General features: G+C 46.2%; 1 protein-coding gene across 1 annotated transcript in view; it reads left to right on the top strand.

Moving 5' to 3' along the window:
* Positions 1-22,903, top strand: part of MIS18BP1 (MIS18 binding protein 1) — a 203,762-nt gene that overhangs the window by 174,512 nt on the left and 6,347 nt on the right. The window contains exons 15-16 of the mRNA XM_082274974.1: positions 7,028-7,109; positions 16,388-16,442. Of these exons, the coding sequence (XP_082131100.1) occupies positions 7,028-7,109; positions 16,388-16,442 (137 nt within the window). The remainder of the gene's footprint in view (positions 1-7,027; positions 7,110-16,387; positions 16,443-22,903) is intronic.

Here is a 22,903-nt window from a genome sequence, read left to right as displayed (position 1 = left end):
CTCCTATCCACCTGGCTGCACCCCCTCTCTTTTCCACCTGGCTGCATTCCCCCTCCACCTGGCTCTCTCTAACCAAGAGTACCTATCACCTATATGCTACCACATAGGGGGCTATTGGTCCTCTGTCTAATGGCAATAAAAGTGATGTAAAAAAAAAAAAAAAAAATTTAAACATTTAAAGAGACACATATAAAAGCAAAACATTTTAGAGCACCCACCCCCCTCTCCTGTTCACCTGGCTCTGTCCTCCCCCCCCCCCCCCACCCCACTTGGCTGCACCCCCTCTCCTTTCCACCTGGCTGCACCCCCTCTACTTTCTACCTGGCTGCACCCCCTCTCTCTTTTCACCTGGCTGCATCCCCCCTCCACCTGGCTGCACCCCCTCTCCTGTCCACCTGGCTGCACACTCCTCCCCTGTCCACCTGGCTGCATCCCCCTCCACCTTCTGTAGCTGCAACCTTCGTCTCCTGCCCACCTGGCTCTGTCCTCACAACCCCCCCCCCAACCTGGCTGTACCCTCCCCCCCTCTCCTGTCCACCTGGCTCTGCCCCCCCCACCTGGCTGCACACTCCTCTCCTGTCCACCTGGCTGCATCCCCCCTCCACCCTCTGTAGCTGCAACCCCCCACCCTCTCCTGTCCACCTGGCTCTGTCCTCCCCCACCACCTGGCTGCACCCCATCTCCTGTCCACCTGGCTGCAACCCCTCTCTCTTTTCCACCTGGCTGCATTCTCCTCCCCCCCCCCCACACCTGGCTGCACCCTCCCTCTCCTGTCCACCTGGTTCTGTCCCCCCCCCCCACCTGGCTGTACCCCACTCTCTCCTGTCCACCTGGCTCTGTCCTCCCCCACCTGTCTGTACCCTCCCCCCCTCTCCTGTCCACCTGGTTGCACCCCCCTCTCTTGCCCACCTTGCTCTGTCCAGCCCCCACCTGGCTGCATCCCCCCTCTCCTGTCCACCTGGCTCTGTCCCCCCCCCCCCCACCTGGCTGTACCCCACTCTCTCCTGTCCACCTGGCTCTGTCCTCCCCCACCTGTCTGTACCCTCCCCCCTCTCCTGTCCACCTGGTTGCACCCCCCTCTCTTGCCCACCTTGCTCTGTCCAGCCCCCACCTGGCTGCATCCCCCCTCTCCTGTTCACCTGGCTCTGTCCTCCCCCACTTGGCTGCACCCCCCTCTCCTGTCCACCTGGCTGCGTTCCCCCTCTCTTTTCCACCTGGCTGCGTTCCCCCTCCACCTGGCTCTCTCTAACCAAGAGTACCTATCACCTATATGCTACCACATAGGGGGCTATTGGTCCTCTGTCTAATGGCAATAAAAGTGATGTAAAAAAAAAAAAAAAATTAAACATTTAAAGAGACACATATAATAGCAAAACATTCTAGAGCCCCCCCCCCCCCAAGACATACAAAAAAAAAATGCATGTGATTGCTCTGCACGTTGTGCATCACCACGCACGCCACACTGACAGCAATATTTCTAGCATCAGTACTACTGCATAACACTAACCTGATGTCCTGTAGGGGCTTATTGAGTGTTACCTATGAAAAAAATATAGGGTACTGAAGTTTTTCGCTGTTTCATGGGTGCACACACGAAAAGACCCTATAGGCCATCAGTTTAATGTTATGCAGGAGTTCTGGTGCTAGTATTAGTGAATTTATTTATATTTTGCGCGATTAGCTGGTCTTGCCTAGGGCGCAAAATAGTCTAGCACCGGCCCTGTTTACAGCAAGACCGTTCCTTCTGATCCTCCTCCTGCCCTCTACTCCTGTGCTTGCCCACCAGGGGATGCTTGAGTGGGAAGTTTGAAGCCCAGCAGCCAGAAGAGGAAAGATTGAGCCTGATCCATCCATTCATTTATCCAGTCCCTCCCTTGTCTCTCCTGCCTCCCAGTGAGTACTCTGATGTGAGGGGTCTTCTCTCTCTCCTTAAACTCTGCAAAGGGATTCAGTGGGGCCTCATGTCTAAATTTTGCCTAAGGCCTCACAAAACCTAGAGCCGCCTCTGGTGCCTGCACTACCTTGATGCGACTTTGATAAACAGAGTGTAAAGTTGGATCAAAGCTGCACTCTAATCACAGAACTTAAGAGTTGCACTAGTGGCAACATAGCCCCTAGGCTAGGCTTTACACACTTTGGATCAATGTAGTGCAGGTATCTTTTCAAGGTCGCTGATTTTCTAAGTCGCATAGATGGGAACGGGTGCCATTGTATATATGCCCCCCCAGCACAGCTATACTGTATATGTACCCCCCTCCCCTCCAGCACAGCTATACTGTAATGTTCCCCTCCCCCCATGGAAACAGCTATGCTGTATATGTGCCCCTCCCCCCAGCACAGCTATGCTGTATATGTGCCCCCCCCCCCCCCAGCACAGCTATACTGTATATGTGCCCCTCCCTGTGTCCTGTGTGAATTATTTTCTCATGAATTAGGATGTACAATGCATCACTGGCTTTCAGTAACCACACCCACTTGCTTCACTTGGACTTGGCAAGAAAAGGGATTGAAGTCATGTGACAGCACTGAAAACTGCAGAATTCAGGTACAAAAACTGGGATTTTTTTTCATTTTGACACATAAGGCTGAATTCTGCTCATCTATGATAATAAAATCCAAGTGTCTCTGCGTCCAGTCCCTGTGTCCATGGGATTGCGCTACTGCGCATGTGCCCCACGGACTGCCGTTGGGAGCTCAGAGACTTCGCCCCGCCCTACTTCAGTCTGTTAGGGAAGGACTTTCCAAACTGTGGGTCTCAACCCACAGTTGCATCTGAGTGAGTTGCCGGCAGTCACTGCTGCCAGCCCATAACAACTGCCTTTTCACATTACGGTGATTAATTCTGTCATAACAATAAAAGCCATTTAAATGTTGTATTCAATGTACTTCATAATGCACATATATATTACAGACTTTACATTTCATTCTGCACTATATATATATATATATATATATATATATATATATATATATATATATATATATATATATATATATATATATATGAAAAGAAAAAGGAAGTAACCCATATCTAGACAAATAGCCCTCATCCCGTTTGAGTAATTTGAACAGAGAGATGTATTCCACAACAGTGATCCCAGAGTACACTGGTGATAGGAAAAAAGGTTGGGACTATAGCGGGCTATTAGTCGAAAGTATGTAGGTAAGCCAAGAAAAGAATGAAAAAAGGATAAAATTGACAATATTTATTGGATATGGATAAAAGTCGACATTGAGACCATGAAAAAAATGAAAAAAACTAATAATACAATACAATACAGCATGTTATGTCATAGTAGTAGTCGATCGAACGGGTGAGTGCCTTTGTTCAATGCATTTCGCCTTTAGCTTCATCAGGAACTCCGGCGTGATTGAATCACCCTTTTGTTGGATTAGGACTACATTAAGACCTTCATAATTTATGCATAGAAACAAAAAGAAAAACATATATATAAATACAGGTTCATATCTTGAAAGCTGAAAAACAATCTACAATATTCATTTTAACCCTAGTATAGAAAAATACAGGGTCATAAGAAAAGGCACATATAGCTTACCACACTTAAAAGTATATTATGCCTAATACATGGAACAGTTGGACCAAAGATTGCGCTTCCCAATGGCTTGTCTTAAGGCTCCGAACCACATAAACCCAGGTAGGGCCCAGCAGGGGTCCCCCATGGAGGTGGTTTTCTGGTATGAATTGGACCAGTCTTGAATCGGTACCACCGTAGCGGACAAAGGGTGGAGTCCGGAGTTCTGTGGACAAACATAGTGTGTCTTGTATAGTATGTCTAATGTCATACAAATTTTCTTAAGGAATATACTATAATGAGTGGTCATAGCTATCTAGAAAGATAGAAAAAGAAACAATTACAGATGGTAGGCATTCTACAAACCTGCCAAAGCTGGGGTCAGTTCTGAGAAGGAACATAAAAGTACGGATACAATATTCAATGTTCCATACATAAAAATATATCTGAGCCCATAAGTCTATAGGAGCAACAACTGCGGAGCAGTGGCTCTAGCAGATTGCCTAGTAAGTATATGTAGAAATAGGGTGACATCAGGTCAAGAAACAACAAAATTCAGACATTGGTTATCCCCATAGAGAAAGCCCCAGGGGATGACTAGACAAAGTAGTTCAGAGGAGAGCCTAGTATAATGTCGGCTAGTATCTTACCTTACTACCTCTAAAGCCACGGGTCGGGAGAGCCGCCATGACTCATCCTCCTGCGCCCGTGGCTTAAGACTGGTCCCGCCGGAAGTGACGTGTGTCCGCAAACGTCACTTCCGGCGCGGGCGCCATACTATCGGATGTCTGCCGCTAGAGGTCAATTGATCCCCGTGGCTAGACACCCGCGCCGGCTGAGTGAGCCGGAGAGGACAAGCATAAAGCTGTCCCCTGCTTGGCGCCCGAATTCATACCTACAAACAAGCCTATAGACAAGCAGAGAGCGAATCCTGATCCATTACATGGATCGATACAGGGTTTAAACTACAACATTTAATTTAAACAAATTAAACAGACAAAGAATAAATACAGCAAACAAAATACAATCCATAGTGGATTGTATGCAAGACTAGGAACCTATCACGGTCAGGAAAATCCTGCTGGTGGTTCCTATATGAACGTCAATAAGGTATCTCAAAAATATGAATACAAAGAGATTAGATGAAGGCAAGAAGCAGAAGAGAATGTGGGAAGGGCGGGGAAAGATGAGGAGGTGGAAAAAGAGAGCAAGATGATGGATTAATAGATTAATAGGGCTCAGATATATTTTTATGTATGGAACATTGAATATAGTATCCGTACTTTTATGTTCCTTCTCAGAACTGACCCCAGCTTTGGCAGGTTTGTAGAATACCTACCATCTGTAATTGTTTCTTTTTCTAGCTTTCTAGATAGCTATGACCACTCATTATAGTATATTCCTTAAGAAAATTTGTATGACATTAGACATACTATACAAGACACACTATGTTTGTCCACAGAACTCCGGACTCCACCCTTTGTCCGCTACGGTGGTACCGATTCAAGACTGGTCCAATTCATACCAGAAAACCACCTCCATGGGGGACCCCTGCTGGGCCCTACCTGGGTTTATGTGGTTCGGAGCCTTAAGACAAGCCATTGGGAAGCGCAATCTTTGGTCCAACTGTTCCATGTATTAGGCATAATATACTTTTAAGTGTGGTAAGCTATATGTGCCTTTTCTTATGACCCTGTATTTTTCTATACTAGGGTTAAAATGAATATTGTAGATTGTTTTTCAGCTTTCAAGATATGAACCTGTATTTATATATATGTTTTTCTTTTTGTTTCTATGCATAAATTATGAAGGTCTTAATGTAGTCCTAATCCAACAAAAGGGTGATTCAATCACGCCGGAGTTCCTGATGAAGCTAAAGGCGAAATGCATTGAACAAAGGCACTCACCCGTTCGATCGACTACTACTATGACATAACATGCTGTATTGTATTGTATTATTAGTTTTTTTCATTTTTTTCATGGTCTCAATGTCGACTTTTATCCATATCCAATAAATATTGTCAATTTTATCCTTTTTTCATTCTTTTCTTGGCTTACCTACATACTTTCGACTAATAGCCCGCTATAGTCCCAACCTTTTTTCCTATCACCAGTGTACTCTGGGATCACTGTTGTGGAATACATCTCTCTGTTCATTCACATATATATATATATATATATATATATATATATATATATATATATATATATATATATATAATTAGTAAAGAATAAATACAGCATGCAACTTCAGCATGTGATCCGCTCTGCAGTTCTGTGGGTAATTTGCATAAACCACTCCCACCTACCAATCAGACAGTAGAAGTTATCTGCTCAGCAGCACACATAGGCTCTGTGTACACATCGGGGTTCATATAAGGCACTAAGGCAGATAAGGCACTCTGATGGGGACACTGATGTAAAGAGGCACTCCGATGGGGACACTGATGTAAGGAGGCACTCCGATGGGGACACTGATGTAAGGAGGCACTCCGATGGGGACACTGATGCAAGGGAGCACTCCGATGGGGACACTGATGTAAGGGAAAACTCTGATGGGGACACTGATGTAAGGGAGCACTCCGATAGGGACAATAGATTGGATTGCTAGATTGCTAGAGCAACAGGGACGCAGTGCACAGTGCATGACAGGTCGGACAAGGAGGCTGATGAGGGAGAGACTTAAAGATATTAAAAGGACATTGTATGAGGAAACTTATACTTGGAATTGCATGAGGAAACTTATACTTGGCAAACCCTTTGACTGTAATTATTGTGGTGAAAAAAGCGAATAGAGCCATGATTAATTTTTAAAGGAAAAAAGCTATTGCTGTCAGTAAAAGAATCATTTAAACAGAGGAAAAAACCTGTCACACTCAGCAAAGCAAATCTGCGACTGTAGAAACGCTGTTAAAGGGACATGACCTGATTGAAATCTACCACTGTAAGTGCATTACTGTAAAAAAAAAAAAAAAAAAACGCAGAACATAGACACGCTATTAAAGGGACATTTATAAGCAAACTGACTTTAGTAGCAAAGCATGCCTACAGAAAATCTGCGAGTGTGATTGCGAAACCTTACAAAAAAATGGAAAGTAAAGACACGTTTAGAACGGGACATTTGCAAATAGAAAGACTGCAGACGCAAAACACGCCTGAATGAAATCTGCGACTGTAGGTGCATTACTATAAAAAAAAAAACTTGCAGAACATAGACGCGCTATTAAGGGGACATTTATAAGCAAACTGACTATAGTAGCAAAGTACGCCTTACTGGAACAAGTCTGTTTTTACAAATGTTTGACCAGATATGTTCTAGCGCCTGTTAATTTAACGGGCTTAATGTCTAGTAGATTTATAATAATATAAATAATGATTCAGGGGAGAATTTAAGGTATTAGGCTGGACTTCTGCTTTAAGACTTGAGATTTGAGACTTACATGTTCAGAAGCAGTTTTATGTTTTTGTGTCAACACTGTGTTTTATTATTGCAGATCTAGCAATGAAAAGTATGTCTACAGACTCCAGAAAAGCATAAAGCAACCACAGTTTAGGACCTACATAAACAAGAAATCGGTATGTACCTTTTTAGAGTCATTTGTTTACAGACACACAATTACCAAAGAAAATGCTTTTAGACACTCTGCTCTTGTGACTAATGACGCCACTTCTGTCATAGCGGCTGCCGTACACATGGGCCGATTGTCTTCCGGTTTCTTTTGAACCCGCCGATGCCGCCCAACATTTGGCCCGTGTGTACCCCCCCAGAGAAAACTAAATACATGTCCAGATAACTATTGTCAAAAGGGTGCTTCATCAGTCCACAATTTTATATAAAAAAAATTGATGCAGTCCACTGTATACATAGAGGAACCTATGTAACAGAATTTTTTTTTGGGGGGGGGGGGGCGGGGGCAAAGACTGCTTTATATGGCTTTTCCCATACACCCTTCTTATCTTCCGGATGGGAGCTAAAGGATAGAAGATGGATGTGGTAAGTGCTTTTTCCCTTTAAATGGGAGCTCAGGCGTGCTGCTCCCACTCTGTAGGATATAATGGCGTAGTGCCAGCTTTGACACATTATTCGTGAGTGGGTGGATGGAGATGATCATTTCATTTTTGAACTTTGATCTTTTTTTGCCTATGGGGCTTTGACTAAAGCAGGTTCACAGACTGTGCAGCTTCCTTCTGAGTAGGGATCACTACGCATATACGCGTTTTTTTTCTTTTCTTTTTACACGTGTGTGGACTCCTCTGTGTCAGGGGTATGCACCCTTACTGCTGCTCTTCAGTGTTATTGGGACTTCCACTAGGGTAGTTCATTCACACTTCTACCATGGTGGATCATCTCCACAAGAGGAGTGGCCCTGAGGGGTCCTGCTGGCTCTCATTTGATTAAAAATTTGGTTAGTCTGCAGCTTTTCCCCTAGGAGTCCTGACCATGAAAGCCTGGATTGCTAACCTCATCAACATATCCACATATCCCCAAAGCATAAAGTAGAACTTTTCTCTCTCAAGCAACACTGTTTTTAACTACTTCCAGCCCAAGCCTATTCTGGCACTCCCCTCCTACATGTAAAAAGTTTGCTTGAAAATCACTCAGAAAACCCAAAGATTGTTTTTCTTTTTTTTTTTTTTTTTTTTTACCAGAGACTCTAGGGAATAAAATGGTGGCAACTTTTTATTTCACACAGTATTTGCGCAGAAATTTTTCAAACGTGCTTTACCGTTTACCTGTTTAGCGTTAGAGAAGGTCTTGGGCTACAATTATTGCTCACGTTCTAACGTTCACGGCGATGCCTCACGCAGGGATTGAACGCGGTTTACATATGTGGGCGCGACGTACGTAAGTGTTCGCTTCTGTGTGACACCCCCACATCTCTCCTCTAGGCTGAGAAGCCTGAGATAAAAAAAAAAGTTATCCCAGTCTCTCCTGTTAAAAAAACGGCAGTGTTTACATCTGCCGAGGCCAGAGGTGACGTCATATTGTCGCACCCGGCGTCGGAAGGTCATAGAGATGACCGGGGACCATCTGGTTATTAGTCAGCTCTTTGGTAAACAGCCACTGCTGGCTGATTCGTTCTCTGGCTCGCTGATCGCATGGGCAAGCTGGTAGAAGCATGGAGGGGGTCCACGTCCCCTCCCGCCACCTGTGAAAACAATCAAGTGGCTGAACAGCTGCTATGATTGTTTTTACTGTGCAGGGAATGGCTGGCAGAAAAAAAGATATCTGAATGATGTCTGCAGGTGCAGGCATCATTCAGATGTCCCAACTCAAAATCCAGGACGTCACATGACGTCCTTGGGCAGGAAGTGGTTAATCCTTATACTGCTAGCATTAGCAAATAGGAAAGTGTATTATATTTACTCGTGTTTAAACTTTTTTTTTCTCTGTCGCTCATTGACAGACGTAGTCTTCTTGATTCACAAGAAATGGGTTATGTTGTCTCCGCAGGAGTAGGACTAGGCAGAAAAGAAAAAACGTTCTGGCTCCACCCTAGGGGCAGTCCCAGAGGGTATATCCTCCCTCTCTCTGCTACAAGGCATCAGTTTTTTTCTGTCTAGTCATGAGTAAGGACCTAAGTTCCTTGCTGGGATCTCTGGTCCTGGCAAGATTTTTTTTTTTTTTAGAAAAAATATTTTTTAGGTAGTTTTTCTCCAGTGTTTTTTCCTGTGAGATCTTCAAGCAAATACGCCGGACCAGGCGACACTAGTGGTCACCCCAGCCGGCCTACGAGCGCGCGCAGACCATTGCATTGCGCTTGGTCGGCCGCGACACATTCAAGTAAGTATGCAGGGCCGGGCGACGGGCTGGATGTTGAGATCCAGTGGTCACCCCGGTTTCTGCCTACGAGCGCGTGCAGACCAGAGCTCCACGCTGGGTCGGCCGCGACGGAGTCCCATTGGAGGGACTGACCTTGCGAGTTAAAAGTCTCGCTTGGACGCCAGGAACCAGAGAGTCGAGGCGTCCGGAGTGGTCCACAACCCCCCACCCCAGTGGAGAGGGTATTGTGAAGAGAGGGTGCCTGTCGGTTCGGTATGGTGAGTAAACGTTCCCTTTTTTCCTCGTTATGAGGCAGTATGAATTATGGGCCCCTCCATACATGGTCAGTATATATCTGACACTAAAAGTCCCCCTTGTAAATACAGTATGTGTTTGTGGGAAGTGGACTTGGTTTGAGAGCTAACACTCTACCCAGCAGACTGTAGTATTACAGCAGACATAGGAGGTATAATCCTACCTTAATTGTAGTGTACCTCCTGCAGATCGATAAACCGCCATTTAGCAGAGATGCAGGTGGATGTGCTGGGAAAAACGATTTCGGCAGTCCGCCGCCATTTTGCCGTAGACCGGGTGCATGAATGTCCTCAGGTCACGCTGGCCGCCATGTTTTTGGAGTCTATTGTCTCCTGTATGGGGGCGGCCATGTTTGATGAGCCCAGCTACCTCGTGGAGAGCTGGGAACGCCGGAAGGCGTACACAGGGGGCGGAGCCACGTCCTTCTACCCGGGAAAACTAACACAGCTCTTTCCAGTCTGTAAAAGACAGACGCTGACTGCAGTTGGTTGGAAACTTCTCTGCATCGGGTGGTGAGCCTTGAGGGTCCCTCTCTCTCTCTGTGGGGATCGAGAAGCAGGTACTCTGAGGGGCGCTATTGCACTAGGGGGATACACATAAAAAAAAAAAAAAGAGGTATTTTTAAAAAAAAAAAAAAAAAGTTTTGTTTTTTCTGGCTGAGGTGTCCTGAATTAACATGGACCCTGCCACTTATGTATCTCCACCGGATCCCCTCGAGGTGTCTGCAGGATCCTCCAGCACCCCACTGACGGTGAATCATTGTCAGCTATTATGGAAACTTTTGTGTCCCGGGTGGAAGTGGCTTGTCAGGGACAGGGCGCAAGAAAGCGACCCCCGCCCTAACCCCTTATTATCTGAAACTTCGGATTCAGAATCTGAGCCTATTTCTGCAGTTGCAGGTACTTCATCTGGGATTGGTGTCTCGGGTACTGTCTCTTCAGACAGTGAGGAGGATGTTTCGGCATCAGCCATAGCCCGAGAGGAAGCGTTGGTAAACGCACTCATTGTATCTGTTCAAGAAGCCTTAAGATTACAGGGTATTTCGTCGGAAATAGCTGTAACTGAAATCCCCTTTGGGACTAAAAAACGCATCAAAGTAGCAAAGGTTTTTCCATTGCCCAAATGTTTTGGCAATCCAATCAAAGAAGAATGGAGTCTGCCAAAACGCACTTCTGCTATTTCTAAACGCATTAACAGGCGTTATCCGTTTGAGGAAACCCTCATTAAGAAATGGACAGAACCACCTGTGGTGGATTCACCAATTGCTAGATTGAATAAAGCCACGGTTATTCCTTTAGAAGACGCCCCGTCTTTTAAAGATCCAGTGGATCGCAAGATAGAAGCTATGTCTCGCACCATGTTTTCCTTGATTGGATCAGCTTTCAGACCAATAATTGCTATTGGACTGGTTTCGCAGACTGTAACTGAATGGACCAAGTGGTTGCGCCGGGACTTAGAAGAAGTCCCTCAGGCGGTATCAGATTTGTTGGAACAAATGATACAGGGGTTACAGTTTGTGTGTGATGCGGCGTTAGATGCCACTCCATTATTGGCGCGAGCATCAGTTTCAGCAGTGGTTCTCAGGCGTACACTGTGGCTAAAGGGTTGGTTAGCCGACCAAGGTTCCAAAAAAGCTTTGGCTAATATCCCCTTTTTAGGAGAGCGTTTATTTGGAGCCAACTTAGATGAGATCATTAAGGATCTCACGGGTGGAAAGAGCACCTTTTTACCGCAAAATGCTAAGGGTAAAGGAACTCGTCAAAGACGAGGGCCTTCTTTCTCTGCTCACAAAAAGTTTTTTCGTCCCTCGGGTGAAAAAATTAAGTCCTCCAAAGCTCCTTCAGGAGGCTTCAGGGACGTTGGTCGGGCAAGCAAAAGCCCGCCCCCTCCAGACCTGAAGATGAGTCGTCCAAAGCCTGAAGGTGCGCCCCCACCCATAATTGGGGTGGGGGGGACGTCTTCGCCGGTTCCCGGATCCATGGCTTTCCAGAATCCCGGACAAGTGGGTTTGCGAAGTCATAAGGTCAGGGTACAAGATCGAGTTTCGATCTCTCCCACCGGCGCGATTCTTCCCTTCCAATATCCGATTATCCCCGGATCGTTTAGAAGATCTGCGGAGAGCAGTCACGGATTTACTACAACAAGGAGTGGTAGTCCACGTTCCTTGGACAGAACGTTTTCAGGGGTTTTATTCAAACCTATTTACAATACCCAGGAAAGAGGGCAAAGTGCGTCCAATTCTGGACTTAAGGGCACTCCATTCCTTTCTCAACATAAGGAAATTCAAGATGGAATCCATTCGCACAGTAGCAGCCTTCCTGCATCCAGGGGATGTCCTAGCATCCATAGACATCAAGGACGCTTATCTGCACATTCCCATTTTCGCAGGACATCAGCGATTTCTACGTTTTTCCGTAGAAGAGAACCACTATCAGTTTGTGGCGTTACCTTTCGGTCTCGCCACGGCTCCTCGGGTCTTCACGAAAGTGTTGGCCCCAATGTTGGCACTACTGCGCCAAAGAGGCATATCGATTCTAGGTTACCTAGACGATCTCCTGCTTCATGCAGAGTCTCCTCAGACCCTGCTACAAAATCTAGAAATTACTATAATTTCTTTACAGGAATTCGGGTGGCTGGTGAACCAGCAAAAGTCATTTCTGGTTCCCACCCAGAGGCTCGAATATCTGGGTCTAATTCTAGACACGTTCAGGACAAGAGTTTTCCTTCCAGTAGGGAAACTCCGGAAGATTCAATCAGCAGTCCAGTTGTTACTATCCAACAGCTGGTCTTCCCTTCGGACTTGCATGAGGGTTCTGGGGTTGATGGTGGCTTCCTTCGAAGCAGTCCCATTTGCCCAGTCCCATACCCGAATTCTTCAGCAAGAGATTCTTCTCAGATGGAATCGGAATCCGGAATCTCTGGACTATCGGATCCGATTGAGCAAACAGACCAGAGAGTCTCTGGTCTGGTGGCTTCAGTCTCCGATACTCAGCCAGGGAAAGTCATTTCTGCCAATATATTGGACGATAGTGACCACGGATGCCAGCCTATCCGGATAGGGAGGAATTCTCGGTCTGTTATCCGTTCAGGGACTTTGGTCCCCGGAAGAATCCAGGTTACCGATAAATGTGTTGGAACTGAGAGCGATCAGACTTTGTCTGATTCACTGGACGGAGCAGCTCCAGGGCAGCCCGGTTCGGATCCAGTTGGACAACGCCACGGCCGTGGCTTATGTCAATCACCAGGGGGGCACCAAGAGTGTCCGAGCGGCCAAGGAAGTGGCTTGCATTCTTCGCTGGGCTGGAACGATTTGTTCCAGCTATCTCTGCGGTGTTCATTCCGGGGGTGGAAAATTGGCAGGCAGATTATCTCAGCCGTCAGACTCCGGATCAGGGGGAATGGTCCCTCCATCCAGAAGTTTTCCACCAGTTGTGCCTACGTTGGGGCACCCCGGATGTGGATCTGTTGGCATCACGATTCAACAGAAAAGTACAGAGATTCGTGGCTCGCTCCCGCGATCCTCTAGCAGAGACCGCAGACGCACTGGTCACCCCGTGGGGGCAATACCAGCTAATGTATGCCTTCCCTCCTCTTGGGTTACTGCCAAGACTTCTTCGCAGGATAGAGGAGGAAGGAATTCCAGTAATCCTGGTAGCTCCGGACTGGCCTCGTCGAGCTTGATACGCCGACTTGGTCAGACTGGTGGCGGACGTCCCGTGGAGACTTCCTCTCAGGGAGGATCTACTGTCTCAGGGACCGATCTTCCATCCTGCTTTACGATCGCTGGTTTTAAACGGCCTGGTTATTGAGACCCAGGTGCTGAAGGACAAGGGATTGTCAGCTTCTGTTATTCCTACTCTAGTTAAAATAAGGAAAGCGACTTCCAGAAAGATTATCATCGTACATGGAAGTCTTATATTGTGTGGTGTGAATCCCTTGGGTTCCATCTACATCTTTATTCGGTAGCCCGAATATTGGCTTTTCTGCAACAGGGAGTTGAGCAGAAGCTGGCCTTGAGTGTTATCAAGGGTCTGGTTTCAGCATTTGCTATCTTCTTTCAGAAGCCTTTGGCTACTCATTCCTTGGTGCGGAATTTCATCCAGGGGGTGCGACACCTGGCTCCGCCAGTGCACGCGCCATTACCATCCTGGGATCTTAATTTGGTGCTGTCGGTTCTTCAGACACCTCCCTTTGAAAATATCAGGGAGATTCCCTTGCTTACTTTATCCCAGAAGGTGGCCTTCTTGGTGGCTATCACTTCTGCACGCAGGGTGTCAGAACTGGCTGCATTATCCTGTTGTTCCCCAGATCTGGTGGTTCATAGGGATAAGGTTGTTCATCCGAATCCATCCTTCCTTCCTAAGGTGGTTTCAAAGTTTCATTGAATGAGGACAGTGTATTGTCCTTCCTATGTCCTTAGCCCAATCATCCTCGAATTTGCATGGCATTCCTTGGATGTAGTTCGGGCGATCAGGATATATTTGAATACTACGGATTCAATTTGTAAGACGGATTCACTGTTTGTGATCACGGATGGCCCTAAGAAGGGGTTGCCTGTTCTGCTGCGACCATCTTTAGATGGATCAGACAGACGGTGGTATAGGCTTATTTTATCTAAGGGTCGGGATCCCCCGTTCCCTGTTAAGGCGCATTCTACTCGGGCGCTTAGAGTTTCCTGGACCCTCCGCCATCAGGCGTCAGTGGTTCAGGTTTTCAAGGCGACTGTTTAGTCGTTGGTTCATACCTTTACAAGATTGTATAAGGTTTATGTGATGGCATCGTCGTATGCCTCTTCTGGCCGCAAGGTTCCTGCAGGCCACTGTTTGAGGAGACTGTTGGTCTACCTCGAGGATTTGTGGGGTAGGTCTCATCTGTTTACTCGATGAGTCCTTTGATACTTCTGGTTGGCTCCGGTTGGGCCTTCTAGATTGGATTTTGATTTCTGTCAATCCCACCCCTCATTTGTGGCACTGCTTCTGGATGTCCCATTTCTTGTGAATCAAGAAGACTACGTCTGTCAATGAGCGACAGAGAAAATCGGATTTTTGTAAGATCTTACCGTAAAATCCTTTTCTCTTAGCTCATTGACAGACGTAGTACCCGCCCCTCTATCATTGAGTTGGGTTGGGTTAAATTCTCTGTTGCTGCTTTGTGACAGAACTGATGCCTTGTAGCAGAGAGAGGGAGGATATACCCTCTGGGACTGCCCCTAGGGTGGAGCCAGAACGTTTTTTTCTTTTCTGCCTAGTCCTACTCCTGCGGAGACAACATAACCCATTTCTTGTGAATCAAGAAGACTACGTCTGTCAATGAGCTAAGAGAAAAGGATTTTACGGTAAGATCTTACAAAAATCCGATTTTTTTTTTTTACATTTCTTAAGTTACTTCCTGGGTCCATGCCTAGGTAAATGATGTCCTACATCTCAGGAGTCTTCAGGAGGGGAGGAGAGGTTTGTTCAGCTAAACTCACCCTCCTGCCTCAATGCCTGAGCGAAGGACAGGTGGATTCCAGGAAGTAAATGCTACATGAATCGTTTGCCCTTACTCAAGATACCCACTGCCAGAAATGCTAGAGGGTGTTTTTCAAAGTGATTTCTCGGGGAACAAAAAACATGGAGACATGGATGTTTGCAGGAGTTGGCTTTGAATAATAAAAATTGATAAAAATCATTTTTGGTTTGTGTGCTCAGTTAGTGTAGTTCCACTTTAAGAAGTTTTTCAAGGCTGACACCCCATGTGTAGGGAGCTCTTTGGAACCTGGTTGCATAAAATTGCAAAATGGTATCATTGTCATGTCTAATGATGCCACCTTGTAGATCAGCGGTTCCCAACCCCTGCCCCCTGCCCTGCTGATGGGATGACATTGTCGGCAGGTGGGGGAGCCGGGAGAGGGGACACAGGCATGGGCGCACAGCAGCTGGTGAGCAGCGATCGTGATAGCCCTGTGCGATCCGCCGTCACCTCTAACCCTCTGCTGCGCTGCCTGGTCTGTTTCCTCCCCCGCCTGCCCGACAATGGCATCCTATCAGCAGGGCAGGAGGAGCTGCAGATCGGAATGGAGAGCTTCTCCCGACCCTTGCCCTGCTGATAGGAAGACATCGTTTGGTGGGCGGGGAGCCAGGAGAGGACACAAACTGAGCATAGCCTGGAGTCCTGTGTAGGGGAGGTAGAGGTTAGAATGGGGAGAGAGGAAAGGGGGTCCAGGCTGCAGGTCCAATGTAAAGGGGGCACTGTAACAAAGGGGACTGTACTCATTACAGTGCAGTCACCTTTATATCACAGTGCCCCCTGTACAGAGCAGTCCCTTTTTTAAATCACAATGCCCCTTTACATCACATCCCCTTTACATTACAGTGCCCCCTTTACAGAGCAGTCCTTGTTACATTAATGTACAGGGGCACTGTGATGTAAAGAGGGCTCTGTAATATAAAGGGGACTGCACGGTAACTTGGAAACTGTAATCATTACAGTGCAGCCCCTTTTACATCACAGTGCCCTCTTTACAGAGCAGACCCTATTACAATAATGTAAAGGGGACAGCACTGTAAAGGGGCTGTGAAACGGAACTGAGGACACTGGTATAAAGGGGGGTTGTGGATAGACCCTGTGAATATCCCATCCCCCAACCCGTCTACCAAACACCCCCCTGGGGGAAATTGGATGCCATGAAAAGGGTCCCTGGTGCCAAAAAGGTTGGGGACCACTGTAATGTAAAGGAAATTTTGAAAGGTGTTATATCATATACTATTTATTGTTTTTTTTTATTTCTTGTTAGGGAAACAAGATCCAAGCGACACCAACTTCTCGAAGGGTGATATCCTTGGGGAAAGGTAATTATTGCTATAAACGTCAGGTTAATTGTGTTAGATTTTTTTTTTTTGTGTGTGTTTTAGCACTTTTATTTTTTTAAAGTGAACTTGTCAGCTATTTGAAAGTTAAAATGTCCCACGTGTAAGTACCACATGTTGTCTCTATTAGCCATAAAATACTTATTTAGAGCCCCTGTTCAGGACAGTCCCAGGGGGTATACTCCCACTTCCTGCTCTAGCTCTTCAGTTTTGTAACAAGCAGTGTCCTAAGAAACCACAACTCCAGAGTGGCGGGGGCTGTGTCCGTCAATGAACATCAGAGAAAAGGATTTTACAATAAAACAAAAATCCAGTTTTCTCTTTAGTTTATTGTCGGACACAGCTCCATATCTTCTTTGACCCTTGGGACATCCCAAAGCAGTGTCAATATGAGGGTGGGAAGAGCACAGCAATAAACATACTTCCCAAAGGCTAAACGTAGCCAACAAGGTAAAACAGGAGCTCAACCAGGAAACAACTTGAGCTCACCTGGCAAAAATTTACACCCTCCTAGAGAACTAATCCTCTTTAACAGTGGCCTGCAAAACCTTGCGGCCAAAGGCGGCATCAACAGATGCCAACATATCTACCTTAGAAAATTTTGTGAAAGTGTGCACGGATGACCAAGTAGCCGCCTGCAAACCTGCCCCACTGACGCCAGATGACAAAAGGTCCAAGAGACACTAAGAGCCCTCATAGAATGCGTCTTAACAGGAAAACTGAGGATCCTGACCTTTAACCACTTAGGCCCCAGCCCTATTTCGGATACTTTTTGTTTACAAGTTAAAATCATTATTTTTTTCCTAGAAAACTACTTGGAACCCCCCAACATTATATATATTTTTTTTAGCAAAGACTCTGGAAAATAAAATGCCGGTCATTGCAATATTTTTTGTCACGCGGTATTTGCGCAGCGGTCTTTAAAACGCCATTTTTTGGAAAAATTACGAAAAATCACATTTCACTGCATTTAGAAAAATACTAAACAGTAAAGTTAGCCCATTTTTTTTTTATATATTGTGAAAGATAATGTCATGCCGAGTAAATAGATACCCGACATGTTACGGTTTAAAATTGCGCACACCCATGGAATGGCGACAAACTACTGTCAATAGAAATCTCAATAGACGACGCTTTAAAGAATTTTAACGGTTACCAGTTTAGAGGTAGAGTGTAGCCCTTTTTTTTTAAATTATTGCTCACGCTCTGGCGATCGCGGCGATACCTCACATGTGTGATTTAAACAGCGATTTCATTTGCGGCTCGACTTCCGTATACGTTTTCTTTTGTGCGCGAGCTAACGGTGACCACTAAAAAATGTTTTTTCCGATTTTATTTTATTTTTTTTTTACTTTTTTACAGGTTTTAAAAAAAAAAATCTGATCACTTTTATTGCTGTCACAAGCAATGTAAACATCCCTTGTGACACCAATATGCAGTGACAGGTACTCTTTATAGAGGGATCGAGGGATAGAAGACCCTAGACCCCTCCACTACACTTCCATGTATTCAAAACGCCGAAAACGGCATTTTTGAATACAGTCGTTTTTTAAATCTGCCGCCTTTTGCAGCAGAGTAACCCGGAAGTGACGTCATGGACACCGCCTCCGGGTTACATCATCGGATACCCGATCGAAGCCGCTTCTTCCGGCTTAGATCAGGACTCCATCCAGCCGGCGGAGGCCCGGGCAAAGTCACGGAAGGCGGCGGGAGGGGGGGGGGGACGTCCCCTCCCGCTCACCCGGGTAACGATCGAGCGGCTCCCGAGCCGCATCGGTCGTTACCGACGGAAAGCTGACCGCCGGCTCTAAACCACAGTACCGGGATGGTGCCTCTAGTTAGAGGCATCATCCCGGTATAACCCCGCAAAGTCTGCCGACGTAAATATAAGTCCCTTTGCGGTAAGTGGTTAATACAATAGGCTTGCACCACCATCTGCCTGATGCATCCGAAAAGGTCACAGCAGACGCGGCCAGCCCCTTATGGGAACCATACGTAATGACAAACGGAATCCAATTTTTTGGAATGACTCAGTCACTGCAAGGGACACCTTGATTGCCCAAACCACATCCAAAGAATGTAAGACAATCTCTTTAGGATGCTTAGGCTTAGCAAAGCAACACAATGCTTTTATTTATATGGAAACCAGAGACGACCTTAGGGAGGAAACTGGCAGGGACGAAGCACCACTCTTTCTCTGTGAACCACCAAGTAAGATGAACAACAAGACAGCTGCCAGCTCCAACACCCTTGGTGCAGAAGAAAAAAACACCAAGAAGGCTACCTTCTGGGACAATGTAAGCAGAGGAATCTGGAAAATATTTTCCAACAGCGGTTACTGAAGAACCAACAGCACCAAGTTGAGATCCCACGTGGGCAACGGAGACCATACTGGGGGAGCCAAGTGGCGAATCTCTAGAACAAAGGTGCGAAACACAGGAGTAACCAAAAGACGAAGAAAGCAAACTGCCAATGGTTGAACTTGGCCCTTGATGGTACCCAAGGCCAGGTGCTTCTCAACACCTCATTGTAGGAAACCAACTCCGAATCCTCGTAAAGGAGCAGGAGTGAGCCCCAGGGGATTCACATCTGCAAAGTAGGCTCTTCAAAGGTGATGGTAAATCTACCTAAAAGTAGATTTGCTAGCTTGCAGCAGTGTGGAAATCACCGATTCAAACAACCCTCTAGCCTTCAGCACTTGGCTTTCGATAGCCAAGCCGTTAAAGCCAACGACTGTAAAGCAAGATGGAAGATTGGCTCTTGAGCCAACAGATCTCCTCTAAGAGGAAGGTTCCAAGGAGAATAGACAACCAACCATAACAGATTTGTGTACCAAGACCGGCGAAGCCAGTCTGAAGCCACTAGGATGGCCGTAATCCCTTCTGCCTCGAGCCTATGCAGGAGTCTTGGCAGAAGTTCCAAAAGAGGAAAGCCGAATTTCAGACGACACCGGCCCCAAAGAAGCCACCAGTTCGTCTGTGGCATCAGCCAGAGGATCCCAAGACTGTGCCACAAACCCAAACACCTTCCTGTGGAAAATGAGAGGTCAACCAGAACCAACTTGGTAGTTCCCCACCAGAGATACCGCTGAAGAGATGTCCAGTATATCGATCAGTAGTCTGGATTCTTCCAGAGGCCAGACCCCCTGAACACAATCCGTGTCAAAACACGGCACCCCATCTGGACAGTCTGGCATCCATGGTGACCACCGTCCAGTACAGGGGGAAGGAAGATTCACCCTGTCGAAGCGCCGGAGAGCGAAGCCACCAAAGCAGGGACCTTCTTGTACTCCTGCTCAACAGGATCAGATTGTCTCTAGAGACTGTGGATTCTAACTTCACATAGCAAGGAACTCTCTTGCAGAGGTCTCGTGTGGACAGTTTTTGGAACTCGTCCCATGGGAGGAACACCCTGGCTGAGGCAGAGTCCAGAACAGACCCAGATAGTCCAACTAGGTGGACGGAACCAAGGCCAATAACTGGGAATTAAGTTTCCTACCAAACTCCTACAGAATCCACACAGTAATCTCCCAGTTGCCTGTCAGAACAGTCAGAGAGACTGCTCGCAGAAGATAACCCAGGTACTCCCGTACGGCAATTCCCCACTGACACAACAATGCCAACACTCGTGAAAGCCTGAGGGGCTGAGGTGAGACCTTTTGACAATGCTCCTTGCCCACGGCAAGTGAAGGAAGCGGGGATGACCGACATATAACGGAATATGATGGTAAGCCTTCTTATCGATATAGGCCAGAAGATCCCCCTGAAGTAGGAATGCCCATACTGTACGAATGGACTCCATTCGAAACCTCTGTACCTGCACAAAACAGTTCAGAACTTGAGGTCCAAAATTAGACGTACCTAACTTTTCATTCCTAAGACCTGGTTAAAATGTATCACTCTGTGTGTAATGCATCTATATAAAATATGAGTTTAACTTTTTGAATTGAACTACTGAAATTAACTTTTTGATGATATTCTAATTTTAATGAGATGCACCTGTATAATAAACACCCAAAATTTCTTTATCATACATCACAGGACACTGAGGACTTTATTCATGACTACTTGGGTTAGGCTGCCACCTTCAGGTGAATGATCACTGGCCAAAAAAAGGCAAGAAACCCCATACAAATATACAGTGGGTACGGAAAGTATTCAGACCCCCTTAAATTTTTCACTCTTTGTTATATTGCAGCCATTTGCTAAAATCATTTAAGTTCATTCTTCTTCCTCATGAATGTACACACAGCTCCCCATATTGACGGAAAAACATAGAATTGTTGACATTGTTGCAGATTTATTAAAAAAGAAAAACTGAAATATCACATGGTCCTAAGTATTCAGACCCTTTGCTGTGACACTCATATATTTAACTCAGGTGCTTTCCATTTCTTCTGATCATCCTTGAGATGGTTCTACACCTTCATTTGAGTCCAGCTGTGTTTGATTATACTGATTGGACTTGATTAGGAAAGCCACACACCTGTCTATATAAGACCTTCCAGATCACAATGCATGTCAGAGCAAATGAGAATCATGAGGTCAAAGGAACTGCCTGAAGAGCTCAGAGACAGAATTGTGGCAAGGCACAGATCTGGCCAAGGTTACAAAAAGATTTCTGCTGCACTTAAGGTTCCTAAGAGCACAGTGGCCTCCATAATCCTCAAATGGAAGATGTTTGGGACGACCAGAACCCTTCCTAGAGCTGGCCGTCCGGAAAAACTGAGCTATCGGGGGAGAAGAGCCTTGGTGAGAGAGGTAAAGAAGAACCCAAAGATCACTGTGGCTGAGCTCCAGAGATGCAGTCAGGAGATGGGAGAAAGTTGTAGAAAGTCAACCATCACTGCAGCCCTCCACCAGTCGGGGCTTTATGGCAGAGTGGCCCGACGGAAGCCTCTCCTCAGTGTAAGACACATGAAAGCCTGCATGGAATTTGCTAAAAAACACCTGAAGGACTCCAAGATGGTGAGAAATAAGATTCTCTGGTCTGATGAGACCAAAATAGAACTTTTTGGCCTTAATTCTAAGCGGTATATGTGGAGAAAACCAGGCACTGCTCATCACCTGTCCAATACAGTCCCAACAGTGAAGCATGGTGGTGGCAGCATCATGCTGTGGGGGAGTTTTTCAGCTGCAGGGACAGGACGACTGGTTGCAATCGAGGGAAAGATGAATGCGGCCAAGTACAGGGATATCCTGGACAAAAACCTTCTCCAGAGTGCTCTGGACCTCAGACTGGGCCGAAGGTTTACCTTCCAACAAGACAATGATCCTAAGCACACAGCTAAAATAACGAAGGAGTGGCTTCACAACAACTCCGTGACTGTTCTTGAATGGCCCAGCCAGAGCCCTAACTTAAACCCAATTGAGCATCTCTGGAGAGACCTAAAAATGTCTGTCCACCGTTTACCATCCAACCTGACAGAACTGGAGAGGATCTGCAAGGAGGAATGGCAGAGGATCCCCAAATCCAGGTGTGAAAGACTTGTTGCATCTTTCCCAAAAAGACTCCTGGCTGTATTAGATCAAAAGGGGGCTTCTACTAAATACTGTGCAAAGGGTCTGAATACTTGGGACCATGTGATATTTCAGTTTTTCTTTTTTAATAAATCTGCAACAATGTCAACAATTCTGTGTTTTTCTGTCAGTATGGGGTGCTATGTGTACATTCATGAGGAAGAAGAATGAACCTAAATGATTTTAGCAAATGGCTGCAATATAACAAAGAGTGAAAAATTTAATGGGGTCTGAGTACTTTCCGTACCCACTGTAACTCTATGTTCAGCTAGCCTCCATTTTAAACGAGTGTCTTTAGGCGATAGATGTACCTACTGCTTTCTAAGGGCTTGGTTTCAGATTTTTTGGCCCATTCCTAACACCCCTGCTTGAGTAGTGGCGGGCTTCATCTGGATTGGTCACTACAGCCTGATGGGGGTAAATAGGCAGCTATGTGAAGCCACATATGGCAGTGGTGGAGCTCAGAAGAAGCTGTCCGTGATAACATCATTGCATCTGCCATTTTTCTTAGGCTCCAAATTCTTAGTTTATGGCAGGGGTCTTCAAACTTTGGCCCTCCAGCTGTTCAGGAACTACAATTCCCATCATGCCTAGTTATGTTTGTGAATGTCAGAGTGTTACAATGCCTCATGGGATGTGTAGTTCTGCAACAGCTGGAGGGCCGTAGTTTTGGGATCCCTGGTTTATGGTATTTCGTCATTGGTTGCACCACACTGCACAATGACTCACCGATCCTCCGTAATACTTTCTCAGCCCTGCGCAGCTGCCTCTGCTTAGGCGCAACAATTAGCGTGACATGTCTTTTGGGGTGAGTTGCCACATTGGTGTTCTGGCATAGACTGGTCACCCCTCTCAGCTAGGTGGCCGCTCCCTTCTGGGTTTTATGGGCCTATTAACCCTCAGCAAGCCATAGCCTTGTGCAGG

The sequence above is a fragment of the Pelophylax lessonae genome (assembly GCF_965119305.1).
Source record: "Pelophylax lessonae genome assembly, chromosome: 13".
Taxonomy (NCBI): domain Eukaryota; kingdom Metazoa; phylum Chordata; class Amphibia; order Anura; family Ranidae; genus Pelophylax; species Pelophylax lessonae.
This window is presented reverse-complemented; position numbering and strand designations above follow the sequence as displayed.